General features: G+C 38.5%; 1 protein-coding gene across 4 annotated transcripts; it reads right to left on the bottom strand.

Moving 5' to 3' along the window:
- Positions 1 to 7,188: 7,188 nt before the first annotated feature.
- il15l (interleukin 15, like) lies at positions 7,189 to 19,052 on the bottom strand. Of its 4 annotated transcripts, XM_044355362.1 has the most exons (5): positions 18,983 to 19,052; positions 14,537 to 15,001; positions 11,839 to 11,886; positions 9,937 to 10,068; positions 7,189 to 7,946 (listed from the first exon to the last, which is right to left on the bottom strand). In XM_044355362.1, exons 2-5 carry the CDS (start codon positions 14,675 to 14,677, stop codon positions 7,839 to 7,841), a joined length of 429 nt encoding a protein of 142 aa, XP_044211297.1. In that variant the 5' UTR covers positions 14,678 to 15,001; positions 18,983 to 19,052; the 3' UTR covers positions 7,189 to 7,838. The 4 variants fall into 4 exon arrangements, with proteins under 4 accessions (XP_044211297.1, XP_044211299.1, XP_044211300.1 ...); XM_044355364.1 differs by lacking the exon at positions 18,983 to 19,052 and having other exon boundaries at positions 11,839 to 11,883; positions 14,537 to 15,717; XM_044355365.1 differs by lacking the exon at positions 18,983 to 19,052 and having other exon boundaries at positions 9,937 to 10,065; positions 11,839 to 11,883; positions 14,537 to 15,714.

Below are 19,052 nucleotides of genomic sequence, written 5' to 3'. Positions count from 1 at the left end.
CCAGCTATGAGAGAGGTCCTGTAGCATCGATGCATGGTATTGCCTTTATCTTCATCCTAAAGCAACTGTGTAATAGGTCAGGGGTATTTCACCATGTGCCATTGATGGCTGGGAGTTTTCATTACAACCAAAGACAACAAAATTTGATTTCACTGAATAGCTACTTGTCTCTGACTGAAAGTGTGTTAATCAATTAAATAATCTGATCTAGTCTCTTGTTGGGATGAAAATCTGCATGGAATAAGGTTGAACAGTTTCTGGTGAGCACATTAAATAAATAGATAGATAGATAGATAGATAGATAGATAGATAGATGATTTATAATAGTAAGTTCATTCATTTGTGCTGTTTTATTTTTCTCAGGCACTATGGGTTGGCATTATTCACCATGTCTGTGACATTCACACCCGCCATATCAGAAGTATTACAGACCAAGTCAGGAGAGGTCTAGGTAAGTGATAGATGCTATGTAGCATCTTAATTTACCCTGTAAGTCGTACTCTTGGTTAAATAGTACTATTTTCACATGTACAACTGTATAAAATGTATGAAATAGTAAATTAACTCTATGTGTAATGGTACTGTCTTCCACAGAAGCAGTTTTCCATGCAGCTGCTGCTCTACACACAGCTCCTGGAGCAGACGAGGAACAGCAGTGCCAGTGAATCATGGGTGTTGATAAGGCTTTATAGGTTATAAGTTTCATGATATGTTGGAAATATGGTAATGGTAGTGCAGAATATGGATTGTAGGCTGTCCAGTGTTCCCAAACATGTCTACAACAATAACATGATTTTTAAAAAAAAGTCAAAATATTGCTGCTCGATACTGTTCCTATATAGTATTTATATAATCATTCAGTAGTGTTGATGAAGTTTTCAGTAGCCTCTTTTATACAGAGAACCCGCATTATAGCCATAAAGAGGATCCAAGGGGAGGACATTTCTCTTCGTTTGATAACGTTAAAAGTAAATTTAGACTTTTCTGTCGGCTTTGCGACTCACTTTAAAAAGACGAGAGAAAGAGAGAGAGAGATCAGCTGTGGTCGAGTGAGCTAGGGGGTGAATGAAGAGAGGGAGCGCTAGTAACGTTAGTGGGGAAGCTGGTGAACCAGATCGATAAACATTATTTTCGGATTGTTTCACAGCGGTAAGCTTCTAAAGCACAAACACACCCACACACTTCTTCAACCCTGCAGCTGTGCGCTGCGCCGCCTGATTTGGTCTGAATACGGGCTAAACAGAACAGCGAGGCAGATTACAGGCACAGTATTCCCACATTGAACGGGCTGTGTAAAAGGGGCTACTGACTCATGTTACACTGATAACACATAACTATACAGACTACAGTAATGTAAAGCACAGAGCTGCTATGTAAATACCACTTTGTATTGTATTGGAATTTTTAATATTGTGCAGAGTGGGTAGGAATATGATAAATAATTGTATAAATAATGTCACAAACCTCAGTTGCTTCGGTCCCTTCGGAGGGTTTCCAGCCTCTTCCCCTGCTTCCGCGGTGCTGGTGTTTGCTCTCCTCCCTTGCCTGGCCCTGCCTGCAGCAGAACCACTAACTCGCCCTCTTTCTCGCCCTCTTCCTCCTCCTCTAACCTCCAGTACTTGACTCTGCAAATGGATAATAAAATATGTAACGTTATCCTGCCAACGCTATCTTGCTATCAATAATGCCTAACATTAGATAAAAATAACGTAAGTTTTGTTTAGCATGGCGTTGCTAATGTTAGCTTGTTTTACCAAAACAATAAAACACTCATAATTGCTATCTTACTTGTGAGCTATAACCTATAGTACTATAGACTAAATAATTAAATACATCTTCACCTCATCGCTTGACTCGTTAGAAATGCTCGAAGTTGTCGTGGACGATGACATCTTCAGCAAATAGCTTCTTGTCGTTAAAGGCCTGCAGAAAAGCAGATTCGGCTGATTGAGTACATATCGTCCATAATTAACTGTAAAATGCTTGGTAGAAAACACTGAGCAGCTGACTGCAGCTGCCTCAAAAAGTTTCCTTTATAATGTGTACATGAAAGCTTTCTTCCACTTTTTGTTTACTGCATGCAAATATACAGAAGAGTTTGAATGGATTGCTTAGATCTTCGTTTAGATAACTGCATAACAAAATACTAAAAGCAGCAAAGAAGGAGGGATGCTGCACAGCTGCTGTGAGAGTAGATGTTAATGACAACGTTTGGTGAGAAGCTGTGGACCTCTGTTGTAAAGTTTATATTTCCAACCCTGCCTGCGCTACTTCCTTTCATCATTATTTAGTGAGATAAAACAGCTGCAACATCTGTTCTTTTGAGTGAAAACCTTTAACGTTTAATGTAACAATACTTTTTTTTTTCTAAAATTTTCATTACTGTGTGTGTAGTTTGAGTTTTTTTTTCTGATTGTACTGATAAAACAGAAGACTGGAAGACCACTATACTTCTACTAGAGCTGTAATGATCAGTCAATTAATTGATTAGGGGACTGACAGAAAAGTAATCGCCAACTATTTTGTTAATCGACTCATTGTTTTGAATCATTTTATAAGAAGAAAATGTCCAAATTCTCAGATTCCAGCCACTCAGATATGAATATTTTCTGGTTTCTTTAGTCCTCTATGACAGTAAACTAAATATCTTTAAGTTGTGGACAAAACAAGACATTTTAGGACGTCATGTTGGGCTTTGGGAAACACTGATCGACATTTTTCACCATTTTCTGACATTTTATGTACCAAACAACTAATGATTATTGAGAAAATAAGCGATTGATTAGTCAATAATGAAAATAATTGTTAGTTGCAGCCTTAACTTCTACTACAACTTTTATGATAATTAGGCAGGTTCTAGGCTTTGATTGGTCTACTTTTTGTCTGTTGTTGACTTACTGAACGAACTACAGAACAAACATCCACTGTGGAAAAACATGCTGATGACGTCAGTGCGCAGGCTAGATAACTGATTAGCTTGTCAGTGTAGCACAGAAAACAGCTTTCACAAAGCTTTTTTTTCAAATCTGTCGTAAAACAACAGTCAGGAGCCCAAAGGAACAGTGAAACTTTTTTTGTCTTGCTGTAATCATTCCTCCTGTTCATACTGACCATTACTATACTTCCACCGCAGCTCAACAGGGAAACACTGTCTGGGGAAACACAAAGAGGGAATTTGATGCTAAAAAGACTGTAAATGTGTCAGATATCCACTTCATATGATTAACTCAGACTGCTGAAGCCTCGTATAAGCTTCACATCAACTTTTAAATGACTGTGTGGACACACTGTGGATTTTTGTCAGCATATAGTGTCTCAAATATTCCTGTCTGTGTAGCCATGTCATGACAACAGCAGCTGATAACAGCAGATGCTATGATGACTAAACAGGCAACAATCCAAACATTCGCTGTACACATCTGTGCACATCTCTCACAAGAAAGTTTACATAATTTCGAAAACAAAAAAAACAAGGGCAGAAACACGCATGAAATGAATGTGATGACACATCAAACTGTACACTAAACAGAGCTTTTAGTCAGTTTTCTTATTCACTTCCTCCTTTTAAGAGCATCTGAGTGTCAGCTGAAATTCCATTAGGACACATCATGAATGAACGAAGTGTGCAGGAAACAGAAGCTCAGGAGAGGGAGACTGAGGCCAGAGAGGGGCCATTCTTGAATCTACTTGGACTACAACATCCATCTGATCCTGCCCATGTCCCACAACTCAACATAAAGTACGATGAACAGCAGCAACAACAACAGCAACAGCAACAACCTCCCCAGCAACCCCCTCAACAGCAACTGTACAATGTACCTCATCAGGTAAAACACAGGCCTCTTTTGCGTTGCGTTCAGCACAATGGTGATACTCAACATACTATGAAACCATTATAATGTGGTAGAAATGCATCACTACAGATATATTGTTTTTATTGCCATGGCGGATCTACATAACAGCTGCAGGTCATTTTGCTGTAAGAAGTGGTAGATGTAAATAAAAAAGAAGAGATAAATAAAAAGACCGACAGAAAGCTCTGCTTACTCTGTTTTGTTTTGAAATTGTGTAAACTTTTTTTTTTTTATAAGAGATGCGTACAGATGAGTGAATGTTTGGATTGCTGCTTGTTTAGTCATCTAGCATCTGAGGCCTGGGGTGATGAACCCTAGTAAGAAATGAACCAGCGTCGTAGGACTGAAAACCCAGAGTTAAACCATAGACTGTATAAAAAGATGGATATAGTTACCGTGACGTCACTCGCTGGTTTCTGAAGAGCGGTTCTGAAGCCCAAAGTGAGCCGCTCTGGCCGTCGCCATCTTCGCAGTACGTGACTCTGCCTCACTCCCAGCCAATCAAAAATGGGCAAAGAGGTGGGCCGAATGGCTGAAACAAGCCACTGCTGGTGAACCTGTCACTCAAAGCAGCCATGTCCTTCATTATGCATAACTTTACGGCTTAATAAAATTTAAACGGGTGAGTTATAAAAACATTCACCCCCTGTACAGTTGTCATGAAAGAGGAAATTAGCCACAGAGACCAAAACCATTTTTTGTACCAGGCTGTAAACATGTTTATTTCTGCTGTAAAGTTGGGCATTTTAACATGGGGGGTCTATGGGGATTGACTCGGTTTTGGAGTGTCAAGTGGCCATTCAAAGAACTGCAGTTTTTGGCACTTCCGCATTGGCTTCATTTTTCAGCCCTGGAGGTTGCTGCTTGAGTTAAACCTGAAGTTACCTCGCTAACACCAAAAGCCTGCTTCGTAGTACAGACCTCTGCTGTTATAATGACATATAATTGCAAATGTCATTTTTATGATGGGGTTACACAGACAGGAATATTTGAGATGCTATATGCTGACAGTAGAGATAGCAGAAGACTACCTTGTACTACTGGAGAACCCACAACCGTTGCTACTGCAGAATGGCACTGGATTTGGCAGAAGTAGTAGAAGTATTGCCTAATTGTGTATTACTGGTAGTGAACTAGGCACAGGTGAATTAGAAATGTCAGCATAAGATAAAAGTAAGATAGAACTTTATTAATCCTGCAGGAAATACTTGTGCCAGAGATTGTTCATAGTATACTTTACATCACAGCTAAATACAAGCCACATTTCAAGAGCTGCAAAAGGGGAAAATTGAAGATGTTGAGGTTACGATTTGATCCTGGAATGCTTGAATGTGAAGCCTACCTCTCAGACCATTAGGATATCAACAGTTTCCTGCGATAAGAGTAATTTGGTTCTTGGTGCGTATCTTCAGTGATGATCAATACAGGTCATTTTAAAAGGTAAAAAGGTTATATTCTCAGGCAAATCAATATTTAATTCAATGAATCCTGAAAATTACAGTTCATAATCATCTTGCAGTAAATAAAGACAATTAGCTAAATTAGCTAGCTATCGTCTAAGTTCCCATCTCTTGAAGTGACAGATAACCCAATACAGTTATATTTTACACTACAGGTTATTTTAAAAGACAATGAGGGCAAGCAATGTGATTATATTTTCATGCAAATCAATATTTTACCCTCTGATTCTGAGTACTGTACAATTCATAAAGACAACACAGATCTACAGCCTAACAATGGCAGGCACCTTTCATCGTTGAATTGCTTTGGTCTGGCTTTACTGTTCACTGATTGGTTACAGAAACTTTGAACTTACTGGCTATGCAAAACGAATGGAAGGGCTCATTACCCTACGGAAAAAACGCCGCAAAAAACAGTGTTTTTAAAAAAAAAAAAAAAAATCTTTTTATGATGCAAAAAACGGTGTTTTACTGTACCTCACTAGAGTACTCAAAATAGTGGCGTTTTTGACAAATAAAATTGTAAAAAACTGCATTTTAATGTGAATCACATAAAAATAGAGGCGAATTATGGCACTTTCGGCTTTCCATACACTGGAGGCTGGTATGGAAAAACTTGTCTCTCGGGAGAAAAATGTTTCAGTCTGGACAGAGGGCCAAAACAGAGAGAGGAACATGTGTTTATGAATTTAGCTGGCTTAGTGTGGACATGGTCTGACTGTCAACCTATTTAATTGTTCTCCTAGCAACAAAAAGCATGATTAACATTCTTATGTTATATTTTTATAGAAATTATACGTTACTGTGTTTTAATGAAATATTCATGTCCCCCATTCTTTGACTTTTGCTAAAATAATGTTGTGAAGCACCCCCCATTGTTAAAAATAACACTTTATATACCTTTACACCATTCATACCTATAACTGCCACCATATGAAATGCATTTATTTTTACGTGGTTCATGTTTAAACATTCTAAGTTGACAGGCAACGCCATTCGTTGTGTGTGTGATTTGACAACTACATCAAGTCATGATTAAATAATAAAAGGAGCAGAGGAGGAATGACCTGCAAAAAAAAACAACCTTTCGCCAAGTGCCAGAAGTGCAGGAAAGCTGCGGAAAAGGTGCTGAACATCTACTCGGAGTGTAGATTTGTAGATTTGATTTATTGATTGGGACAGTGTGCAGTTTTAAATATTAAAGATGCACTGCACCGGAGTTAGCTCGAAGCTAATTTGCATCCGTAGTCCCCCACAATCAAAACATACAACAGAGCAACAACAAACAGTATAAAGCAAAAAAAAACCCCATATACAAAGGACACACCATACAAAATACAAAGCTACACACGACAGCACATCACATACACCCACAATGTCAATTAGAAATTAATAATGTAAACTTTAACTCAAATTAAAAGCAAGATTACCTGTGCTAATGAGAAGACCACAGATGGAGTTTACACTCAGTGGTCACACAACTGATTGGTCTTTAGTAGATTTTTTTAATGTAAATTTTTCATTGCGACATTAAATCACCCATAAGTGCGGTGGTTTTTTATTGTTATTATTATCGCTCATTATTGTCTGTTACTGGTATTTAGGCTAGTTTGGTAATTTAAATAATTTGGGTTATCTCATTATATGATGAATGTTGTTTTATAATAATATCACATCACACAAATATACAAATATTTCCTTCTGATACCCATTTTCATTGTCATTTTTCGACTGATTTATACTGACAGTCGTGCAAAGAGATTAGTGTAGTGTAGTATTAAAGATACTTAGATACTAGTGTAAAGACACTTAGATTATAAAACAAGAGGACGAAAAACACAGGTGATAATTAAACAGACTCATGACTTTAGACATTCCTTTGTGAAGACAATGCTTTAATACAATGACAGGGTACATTTTTTAGTATTAGAAAGGCACACAAGTAGGCAGCTTAGGTATAGAGTGACCCCTGTTATGCAACTCTGAAGCATTTGAGGTCAACAGGGAAAGAACATTGCCTCAGTTAAATATTGAAAAAGTAAATACCAACATGAGACGGGACTTGTTTACTTTTTCAGCGTTTAACTAATTCACGATGTGTCCTTCACTGAAGTGCTTTTGTTGCCTAATCCTGAACACACAGTCTCCTGCATTTTGACTTTACAACTTCTGTGGTACAAATGAACATACTCTTGGCAGCAATTAGTATTTAGAGTTGAATAAACTCAGTATTATTTTCAAGCTGTTAAAGTTTACATAAAAAAAGATCCTCTTCTCTTCTGTATTTACTAAGCTCTGAGAGTTTGCATGTGCAGAATGCATAAGCTTGATTGTCTCCTTTGCACATAGAAACATCCCTCCAGCTGTAAATAAAATACCACTAACATGCTCAGAAACCATGCATGCATGCATGCTGCACTTTATTTGTGCGCAGGTGACATGAGAAGTTCATGAAGAGGAAAACAGCTCTTGAAGTCTCTTTCTAAAAGTCCTTTGAGGGAGCATCGAGGAGCGGTTAACCAGTTTAGCAGTGCTCAGAGTTATTCTGCTTAAGAATTTCAAGAAGATCTGAGAGGAATTTTTCCACTTTTTCTTCCTTGTGGCTCTCACACTGAAGACACTCTGACTCTGACTGTGGGGGTGAGAGAGAGAGAGATACATTTATTATTGGCCACAGAAACAAACCTAAAGAGCAGTTGTCCTAAATTGCTTGTAGTTGATCAGGTGGAGGTCGGATGACGTTTCCCACCACAAACCAACCACTCCAGAGTTAGTTTGTAACCGGACTGAGACCACTTCCTCTAAAGGGTCTCTATGCAGTTGTTTTGGTTGATTGCTGTGTTAAGACCTGCCCAAACGAATCACACGGAGGAGGAGAACCAACCTGTCTCGTTCAACCAGACTGAACCACGCCGGAATAAAACAAACAAGACTCAACTTTCACCAACATACCAACTTTGTTTTGCCACATTTGAACAAAACTCCCACCTCTTTGCATCTGTCCTCCCACCTTTTTTTAAAAGTTTGGCTCTGCCTTTTATTAAAGCCCCCCCCCTCTCTACTTCTTGATCCTGCAGTTGCATGTTTGAGCTTCGCTGTAAAATCACAAATTTAAAACAAGTCTTGAATGGATCTTTAAGGACACATATTCTGCACATTATCTTCTACTGGCCCTTTATGCAGCCCCTCAGTTCAGCCTGTGTCTGAAACAGGCCTTTTTAGCTCCTGTCCCTTTACCCCACTTTGTGTTTGCCTTTTTTTATATTCTCTTGTTTTTCCTAACTTATCTTAATGATTTTAATGCGGTTGAATTGGTGGTATGCTATGCATGCTGCTCCAGGCAAGAAAATACCAAGACTTTTTGAGGTTTACCTAATTGTTTACTTGTTTTAACCAACAAACTAATTCTTTAGTGAAAGCTGTTTACTTCCAGCAAACATTAATTACCCGTGGCTATTGTTGGCTGGTTTGCAGCCTCATTTTTTCCTCATGAAATGTATTTTTGTGTATTTTTCTTCTGTCGTAGAGCATGACCCAAGGCTGCTCTAACAGACTCAAGAGAGTGTATCTGCTTGTTGTTAAGCTCGTTTTATATCTAGCAAACAGATTTCCGCTGTAGTCCCCAATCAAAGAAGCCAAGGATGACATATTATTTCTGGTAACAACCCAATCTCCAACATCTAAATACTGGACTAGTCACACAAGAGATTTTTGAAGAATTTCTTGTTTTGTGTAGCAAACAGAATATGATATCAATCTGTAAAGTTCAGTAACAATGAGCCAGTCACTGATTGATCTGCTGCTGAGATATCTGGCTCTCTGGCTCTCGCCTCACTTTCCGATCCCCACCCTGCTCCAGTGTCCAGTCATTAATAAACCGGTGTTATCTTCCATACTTTTTGACAAGTTTGTGGCTGTGGTGAAGAAGTTGTTCTAATATACAGAGAGATTGAAGCAGACTTTGACAAATTTTAATTCAATCTTCTCTATACTTTTGACAGTTTGACGTTTAAAGCAGTATTAATTGACTTTACTTGACAAGCTGTAAACACTACACATGTTGCTCTCCCCACTCTGTATTCCCATTTCATATTTTTCTTCAAACAATCTCCTCAATACAATATTACTGAACGAAGTAACTCAGGACTCAAGAAGCTTTTAGGTTTATATTATGACCACCAGTTTTAATTATTTCAGCTTTATTCTAAGAAATCACAGTTTGTCTGTGATTTTGGTGGACGGCTAAGAAAAACTACAATACGCATGAGCTTCGGCTGCTGTTGCTATGGAAATGAGGCCAATCACCTAAATATACTGATACTGTATCATAAACTACAGCTAAATAAAATCATCTTCAGCCTCTACCTTACTAATTAAACTGCGGTTCATTTTCATGTATAAGTCAAAATATACATATGTATACACACGAAAATACCTGTAATGTAAAAAATGTTAAAACACACATAAGAGTAAATGCAATAAATGCGTCTTATACAACTTCAAATGACCTCTTTTACAGTATTTTCTTCCTAAAGTGGCTTTTTAAATGACTTTTACAAACCAATCACAATCAATTTATCAGTCACATTCTGCAGACTTGTAATTGTTTCTCTCTTCCTCACCTGGTCGATGCGCCCTGCTAATGATTTTAGCATTCTAAATAACGTTTTTGCTGCTATGTTTTTATTGGACTCCTCGATGAGGACATTAACTTCATCAGCAAAGCAATTCAGGGTGGAGCGGGGGCAGTTCTGCTGGAGAGAGAGAGAGACAAAGAGGGGGAGAGAAAGATGACGCTGTGAAGTCAACAACCTCAGTATAAAAGACTTATTATCTTAATGAACCACAGGAGTTTTTATGTTGATGTGTATTTTTATATAATTTCTTTCATAGAGTCAGTTTTAAAGTTTCATTTCACCCAAATCACTGAAAGAAAGAATATATTTTCTCACTTCCGTAGTTGTCTCTAGCTTAGGTTATTTAGTTCTGGTATTATTTTTTCCCTTAACCTTATCACCAGACAGAATATTCATATTGCACAAATTATTTCTTTCTACTACATGTAGGCATGGCAGCAACAGCATGGTTGAAGTTAAGGAAAGACTGAGATTATGGTTTTAAAAAAAGCAAATGTTTCTTTCAGGTTTTCTGCATAAAAGTTGGCAGTGCTACATGTCCATCCACCATCTCCACCTCCACATCTTTACTTCCTGAAATCGAGGGTCTAAGGATAGAGGAGGTTGTATTCCTATACAGATTTAAAAGCCCCCTGATGGTAATTTGAGCTATACAAATAAAATTTGCTTTGACTTGACTTCCTGCCTCACTGTATAAAGGACATCCTGCAGTGGCTCTCAGGATGTAAATCATGCACTGCAGAACTACCTGCCAAGGGGGCATATGGTAGAAAATAAAATATTGATGAGGGCAAATATTGCTAAACTGAGTGTGCAGATGAATAAACTGTGTTCAGCTCATCAGTTTGTGCACACAGATGAATAAAATGTAAAATAAAAGAAATAAAGAGAGTAGGTTAGTAAAGGATTGTGTCCAAGGGAATGAATAATAACCCTTCCAATATGACACAAAGTATTGGTGAAGAATTGCATTTTGGGGTTTTTTGCGAACATTTTTCGCTCAATAGTGGGAATTTTCTCAGGATAGCACACATATTTATAAGTTTGACAATTCTGAAACTCAAATGAAATGCTGGAGGCCTTTTCCATTCCAACCCCTCCACCCTCACAGCTGTAGAGGGCACTCTTAATTAAGAGGTAGGGTATAAATACACTGGCAAACTTTGGGAAGCCCTGAGATTGCTACAGCTACAATGAACAATGAAACATGTGAGAAAACATGTTTCATTTCTCATTTGGGTAGCAATCTCAGTCTGAAGATGGAAAAAACCAGCTTACTTTTTACAAATTACTTTTTACAGTTTTATTAGAGCTAATAAAAAGCACATGTGTGGATGGAAAACTGTTTATCAGTCACTGTTCCTATGTATAAAACCAGAGCAGGTCTCAGAGGTGAATCCAGGGAAACTGTAGAGCTAACTGGGCTCTGTGATGTTTGATGTTGTCATATGAACAGTTGTGGATCACCAGAAATCACAGATATAACCTCACACAGTAAGAATCTGGCTGACGTCCACAGGCACGCTGAGAATCCATGACTACAGTAAGACTGTTGCCAAATGCAGGCAGCCTCTGCAGCCAGGCCAGATTTCTGACATTAGCTTAGTGACATAATGATATGTTACAATACAATCCACTTCCTAAACTAAATATTTATATTTTAACGGCCTAAAATAGTTTCTGTTTATTCTTGTGGCTTTCTTCTCATTTCCTTTTAAATTTCTGTTTGAACTCGATTGGCTCTGATGACTAAGATCATTTTTAGTTGAGGCAATTAACCAGCTGAGGACCTTTGTCTTCCTGAGTCTGTAAGAATTGAGTATATATGAGATACGAGGATATGATATGATGATTATAAATGAGTCAGAGCGGAGAGAAAGCTCATACCTTGTAGTCTCCAGTGGTGGGTGTGTACAGCATGCAGTCCAGCAACTTCTGAGGAGAAAGAGACAGTTCTGCATCAGCTCTACATCTGTACAGTCATTACAAGTCAGCTACGAACCATTTCGACCTGTCAGGTCATCCGGAACGGGTCTAATTATTCCCAGGATCTCCTCGAAAAATGTTGAAGCTGCTTTTAACTTCTGTGCTCTCAGTTGCTGGAACATGTAATTTGATCATGATGTGATGTGCATTTTTATGATTTACATTGGTGTTGCGGCTGCAACACCAATGTAAATCATACAGTAAATCATACAGTCTGGCATTGTGTTTACACCTGGAATGAAGTGTGCAACATAAATAGCATTTTGCTTGCTTGCATGCTGTAATGATCTCTTTCATAATTCCTCGTGTAAGAGAGAGAAGTTTGGGAGTCTGTTATGCAGCATTCTTACTCACTGCCAGGATGACTGAGCAAGACCCAACAAGATGTGTTTTCATCTTGTCTTTCATAACACACTTCACCCTGAGACTCACACACACACAAGTCGATCATTAGTGTTTGCAACATGCTTTATCTTTTCATTCCAGCCTGAGGTTATTGGTTGTGTGTTGCAAAAAAAAAAACTTGGTGAATGAGTCATCTTTTATCAGGATCATTACGGTGATTAAAACCTGTGGCTGCTCTCTGAACCAGGTATGTAGCCAGTAGTAGACCTGAGTGGCACAGATGGCACAGGCCCTGATATACTTCATTTATTGTTGACTTGTTGCGTGTGTTGAATTGTCTTCTGATTAAAACCGAACTGTTGAAATAGGTTGTAGGACATCTCCGGACTGTCCTTAGTTGCTCTGGACCTTCCTGAGCTGCCTTCAGCCAACCAGCTGGCTTTTCAAGTGATGTAATGTTAACCCTACGGTAATGGCTAAACAAAGTTTTTTTTAATGTGTTATTTGGAAAAAAGTTGTGGAAAAAGAAACTCCTCCATCAACCACCAGACTCATCAGCCCACAGCGAGGTCAGCGCTTCCTCTCGATCAGCCTGATCCGGGGTGTTGCAGCCTTGAGATTGCTGCTAGACTATAGGCCCTTTTGTGTTGTTGCAATAATTAAATTTTTTTCTGTTGTGTGCAAGCTGGTAGTCAGCCCGACTACTAAAAACTGAAGTCATCACCTTGACAGATCAGTGGAAACTCTCCAGAGGAAACACAATTAACAACCTGGTTGCCAGAATAAAACGTTGCCATTGTATGTTTCTGCAAACCACGGATATGTTGAATATCTACGTTTCGACACGTGTAATACATATCATATCAACATTTCTACAGTGACGTAGTTCACATGAGATCTATATCTATCTATTTCTTCTTAGGAGGAGGAGCAGAGGTCAGTGGATAGTTGGGAGGTTCGTTGGCAGGAAGTTGGATGAGCAGAGAGCGCCAACCAACTCCCACTTCCTGTTTCAACTGACAAAACCAGGTGTTTTTAGTGAGACGTTGGGGCATTGGCAGCTGTTTTTATTTTATTATTATTTATTTATTTTACACCAAACCATGATCTTTCTCTAACCGTAACCAAGTGGTTTTTGTTGCTAAACCTAACCAGACATAAAACATCATTATTCAACTGATAATGTCCAACATTGAAATGTAGACATTCAATGTATCCGTGGTTTACAGAAACGTACAACATACGCCAACGTTTTATTCTGGTGATTGGGTTGGAATTAAACATTTAGCTTCTGAAATCAATATTTTAGAAAGCTCTGATGGAGCTCAGGATTTATCAGGAGGACAGCTGCTTTACTCCAAACAACCTGAACCTGAACTGCGTGTGTGTGTGTAGAAGAACACAGAACATTAATTAACATTAGATCTGTCAGCGTGTCGGGAGATTTAAGTAATCAATGAAGTTACACTGCTGTGCCTCGTTAGTAAATGCACACAGCGTCTCTCTTATCGTTTCCGCTGCAACTATTTACTAACACTCAAACATTTCGCTGCTATGGGTTCACCTGCTGATTTATGTGCCATTTATAAAGCACTTGTATGTGTTTCGCCATACAGTGGCATCAAAGTAGTACGGACACAGTTCATAGAGTGTAACAACGCAGTTTTCTGTAAAATGTGCAGATTTGGTTTTTCATTAGCTGACCAGTTACTGAAGCAACAAGGCTGTAGGGCCATAATGAATGCGACATGTTTGATTTATGTCTAAGTTAAAAGCTTCTCTGCTATCTGGATTTATTTATGTTGTCACTTTATGCAATAAAATAGTAAACAGTGTCGTGCGCTGTAGAGCTGATGAGCAGCTGGTCTTCCCGGTGCATATATATACTGTACTGTATTTTAGGCTGGACACCTTTTGTCTATACTGTTCAGCCTTTATAGTCTGATGCTCTGTTGGTTGAACATGTTGGATCGACAGTGTTTCGCTGTTATTATTACCTTTTGTGATGCAGAATGTTGCAAAGTAAAATGGTCACTCATGTTTCAGTTTGTATATGTTTGTTCTTTTTTTTCTTCTTCTAACTTTTCATAAGTTGAAGATGACCCACCAATTTCTATACGGGCCGACCCAAAATACAATTTCTACCTACGCCACTCTTCTGAACATGATATCTAATTGATTGGAATATTTGTCACAGTTACTGTATGTTGTTGGTTGAAAGCAGATAAAAAAGGACAGATGGTGAAATTCGTACCAAGTCTTTGTCTTTGATGAGACTTTCGACGCGGGCGATGCTGTCAAGGCTGCAGAGTTTGAGTTTGTTGCCCTGCGTCAGGACAGGCAGACAGATGCAACACAGAAGCACACTCGCAAGAGTGGGCCTCCCTCTCAGCATGGCACTGGTAGTAAAACCATCATCTGCTTCACATTATCTGCTGCTGGCTGCTGACTCACACTACGGCATCCTCCCGGAGATAAACCGCCTCTGTGGTCTCTCATGGAGTCTCAGGTGGGTTCAGATGTAAAGCTGGGAGGTCTAGAGGTGCATCTTGATCCCACTGGAAGAAACTAGAACACACGTGTCCTCAAGATTCCTGTAATCCAACAAGAGGGCAGTTTCAATCCCGGAACGGTTGAGAAAATCTGGATGATTCACAGTGAGAGCTTTTTAGGACTCCGGTGGACTGTTGAGGTGCGAACAAGGCACCAAGCTGCCGGACTGCAGGTGGTGAATGACAGAGAACAGAGATCAGTCAGCCCAGAAACATGTGAAAGTGGCTCCAAAGAAAGAAACACATCAAATTTACAACTGCATTTACTCTCCGTCAGTAAATCCTCAGTAAAGTCAGGTGGTCCACTGCTGGAAAACAGTTCATTAGCAAAAAATACATAAATAAAAATCTAAAATATGAAGCCAAATAGCTGAAATCTCAAAAGAAAAAACACCAATATAATCCATGAAAGGAAACGATAGCTTATCTCAGTGTATCACCAAGTGAATTCTTCTCTGTTTTCCAACTTTAAGGGAAAGAAACTGTCCCAAAGCAGATCGGTGCAGTGAATTCCAGAAGAACGATTTTCTTACAGTGATTCTTTTTTTTTTTTTTTTTTTCTCGCTTCACCGAAAGCTGCAGGAGCTGCTGAGGAGCAGACTGGTTTCCCTCTCCTGGTTGAAAAGTGGAAGTCTGGAGTCTGTATGTGGGATTAATGGATGAACGATGGATAGCATGGAGACGACAAGCTTTCACCAGCGTCCTGCTCTCTATCTCACCTCACTCCTCTTCCTCTCCCTCTCCGTCTGCCCTTTCACTTTCTCACTCCTCCCTCTCCCCTCTTCCTCCTCCCTTTCATTTCACTATACTCTTATATGCCCTCCTCTTTTCCCAAACTCTGTTTCTTTTGCCATCTCCTCCTCCTCCTTTTTTGGGATCAGTTTTCTCAGAGCCCTGCAGCTTCATAAATCATCTCAACATGCCTGCCTTTGATTTTTTTTTTTACTATGATGAGAAGTTGCAAAAGACCATTTATAAATGTTATAAAAATTGGTTCCGCTTCATAATACTTCAATTACCTAAAGCCGTTAAAGCTGATTTATTCATTGACTGGGACTGTGTGCTGTTTGAAACATTAAAAGCACACAGCTATTTGGTAACTTCCAGTAAAAGAAACATCTTCATCCCGCTGTTATTGATACGAGCCAGCCGGAAAGTCTCCTGTGTCTCATGTCTCTCTTGTCTCTTTGAAATAAATGAAGCTAATGAAAAAATCGACTTTAAATGTCACCATACATATTTTAAGGGGTCAATTCAGGCAAATAGCCTAAACAGTTGTTTTCCTATCCCTCAGTGGAGATTTCTGTCAAAAAAATACTCCGATACATCTCTTATTAAGAGGAACTTAATAAAACTACAGTTTCACATGTTTCAGAAAGTGTCATTTACATTTCAGACATTTTACTGGACAAAAAAAAATTGCATTTCTTGTGGATTATTCATCAAAACAATTTATAAGCTCTTGTGTAAATTACCAACTACCTACATTTTAAAAAAAAAAAAAAAAGAAGGCATGGACACTATTATTTGTGTCTTATTGATTGGTTTAAGCTGGAATACACACATTAATACACTCTAAGAAAATAATTATTCACCAGCCGAAACATCCCTTAACAGGTTCAGTAAATAGATAACTTGAGTTTCTTTCACCTTGTTTAGTTATAAAGCCTTCAACAAAGTGTTTGGCAGACTGGAATGTGTGTGAACACATTAAACTCCTGTGTAAATTTCAGGACTTTGCATACGGGAAACTATTGCTCCTCTTTCCAGGAAAGGACATCTTTCTGGAGTTACATACTTCACCTCTGAGTATGAAATTCACGAGAAAGAAAGGAAGTTTCTCAAAAGGGAGTCATGCATATCATGTATCGTATGTCATTTAACACTGTAAAAAACCCCAGAAGCTGCAGAGTTCATTACAGCCACAAAATGAAAGTGTTGGTCAGTGTTCATTCTAACATTAAGAGGACTTTTACTTAATACTTTTACTTTAATAAAGGATCTGAGTACTCTTTCTACCACTGATTGACACTATGAACAGAACAGCATCTACTAAAATGACATGTTGGACTTGCAATGATCCACAAGTAACTAATGACTAACAACACATTTCAGTGTTGAGGCCAGTCTGGGCCTGTTTCCAGCAGGAGTTTCATAAAAACTTCACATCACTCAACATAACTGAACTGAAGTTTCATCCGTCCTTTCTTTGTGCTTTTTTCCCCATAATGAGCCTCTTAGAATGTCCTCATTCAAGCTTGAGTTGTGAAGCACTTTTGGGTAACGCTTTAGATTACAGCCTGCAACGTGCAGTGTAATTACTCCGCAGTTACAGTGTAATCTTTTGTGTTAACGGTGTAGCAGTACGGTACGTACCAATACATATATGTAGGTACCGAGGAACAAGATGTGAAATTATGGAATAAGGGGGTAACAATTTAGGAACTTACAAATAGGCCTACTGTAATTATTGTTTAACTACCAGGTACCTATTCTATTATCATTTTTCATTTTGGCGTAGTCAAAATAATAACGGAGTACATGAGGTATGACTCACTTGTAGTGGTTTAGATTACAGCCCTCACATCCTGTCATTTTCCTGTAATTACATGTAACAAACATAATTTACTCTGTAACTACAGAGGACAATGTGAGCACAGTTGTAATTTTACTTGCCGCAAAAAAATGGAAGAACTTAATTAACCACGCAGTTTGCAATCAGAAGAGTATATGAGCCATTTAAGTGTGTTCTGATTCATGTTTTATCTTTAGCTATATATAAATATATAGCTATAGCTATATATTTATTTCCTGGGATGAAAGGAGATCGTGCACAGAGCTGAAAAAAAAGGGTAAACTTGCTCATTGAAGAGCCGTGATGCCGGACGAAAACAAATACCAGGGAGAAGACTTTCAACATTTTAATGACTTCAAAATTGTCAACATGTGTTTAAACACAAGTGAGTGACATCTCTGGTGGGTGAATTCTGTCCGCTGATGGCAAACGGAGCCACGATGCCATAAACAAGCGTCAAGTGATGAAGTTTGTTGAGATGAATGACAGCTGAGACAGTCTTCAGAGGCCGACAGTATCCATGACAACACGCTGGACCCTGGACCCTTTATTCCGAAGTAAACGCACAGATGTACCCCGTAGTTATTTCAAGTACGCCAAAATGAAAGAGGAGCAATGTAGTTTGTTGGTAATAAGGTCATTTTGAAATAAAATCACATCAGATGTATGAAGTACTGCAAAAGTCATCACTCCATCTTCCCTGAAACGTCCAGATTTTTACTCAGTTTTATGGTCACATCGTTCCCTGTAATAACATAACAGGTATAGTAGTTAAATAATAACTACAGTATTAATTCTCTCTAAATTTTTTCCTAGATTTCCAGATTATTGCTCAGTAGGTCGTACATACTCTGTAATAATAGAATAGGATAATAGAATACGATCTCCTTTCATCCCAGGAAATAAATATATAGCTATAGCTAATATAAATATAGCTTAAGATAAAACATGAGCTATGAATCAGAACACACATAAATGGCTCATATACTCTTCTGATTGCAAACTGCGTAGTTAATTAAGTTCTTCCATTTTTTTGCGGCAAGTAAAATTAAAACTGTGCTCACATTGTCCTCTGTAGTTACAGAGTAAATTATGTTTGTTACATGTAATTACAGGAAAATGACAGGATGTGAGGGCTGTAATCTAAACCACTACAAGTGAGTCATACCTCATGTACTCCGTTATTATTTTAAGTACGCCAAAATGAAAAATGATAATAGAATAGGTACCTGGTAGTTAAACAATAATTACAGTGGGCCTATTTGTAAGTTCCTAAATTGTTACCCCCTTATTCCATAACTTCACATCTTGTTCCTCGGTACCTGTATATATGTATTGGTACGTACCGTACTGCTACACCGTTAACACAAAAGATAACACTGTAACTGCGGAGTAATTACACTGCACGTTGCAGGCTGTAATCTAAAACGTTACGGCACTTTTATTCACCAGCATGAATTCTGAGTGTAAATCTGTGAATTTTTGTACAAATATGCAGCAGCTCAAATTTCAAAAGCAGCACTCTGTTTCTCATCAAACCCCATAAATAAATAAAGACGAGTAAAGTTCTTACCCAGAGAGAGAGGGAGCTGAGCGAGGCAGGCGACTGAAGAACAGCCAGCAGAAGAAATAAAAGCACATGA

The sequence above is a fragment of the Thunnus albacares genome, chromosome 6 (genome assembly GCF_914725855.1).
Source record: "Thunnus albacares chromosome 6, fThuAlb1.1, whole genome shotgun sequence".
In the NCBI taxonomy this organism is placed as follows: domain Eukaryota; kingdom Metazoa; phylum Chordata; class Actinopteri; order Scombriformes; family Scombridae; genus Thunnus; species Thunnus albacares.
Note: the sequence above shows the minus strand (reverse complement) of the source record. Positions and strands in the feature narration are given on the sequence as shown.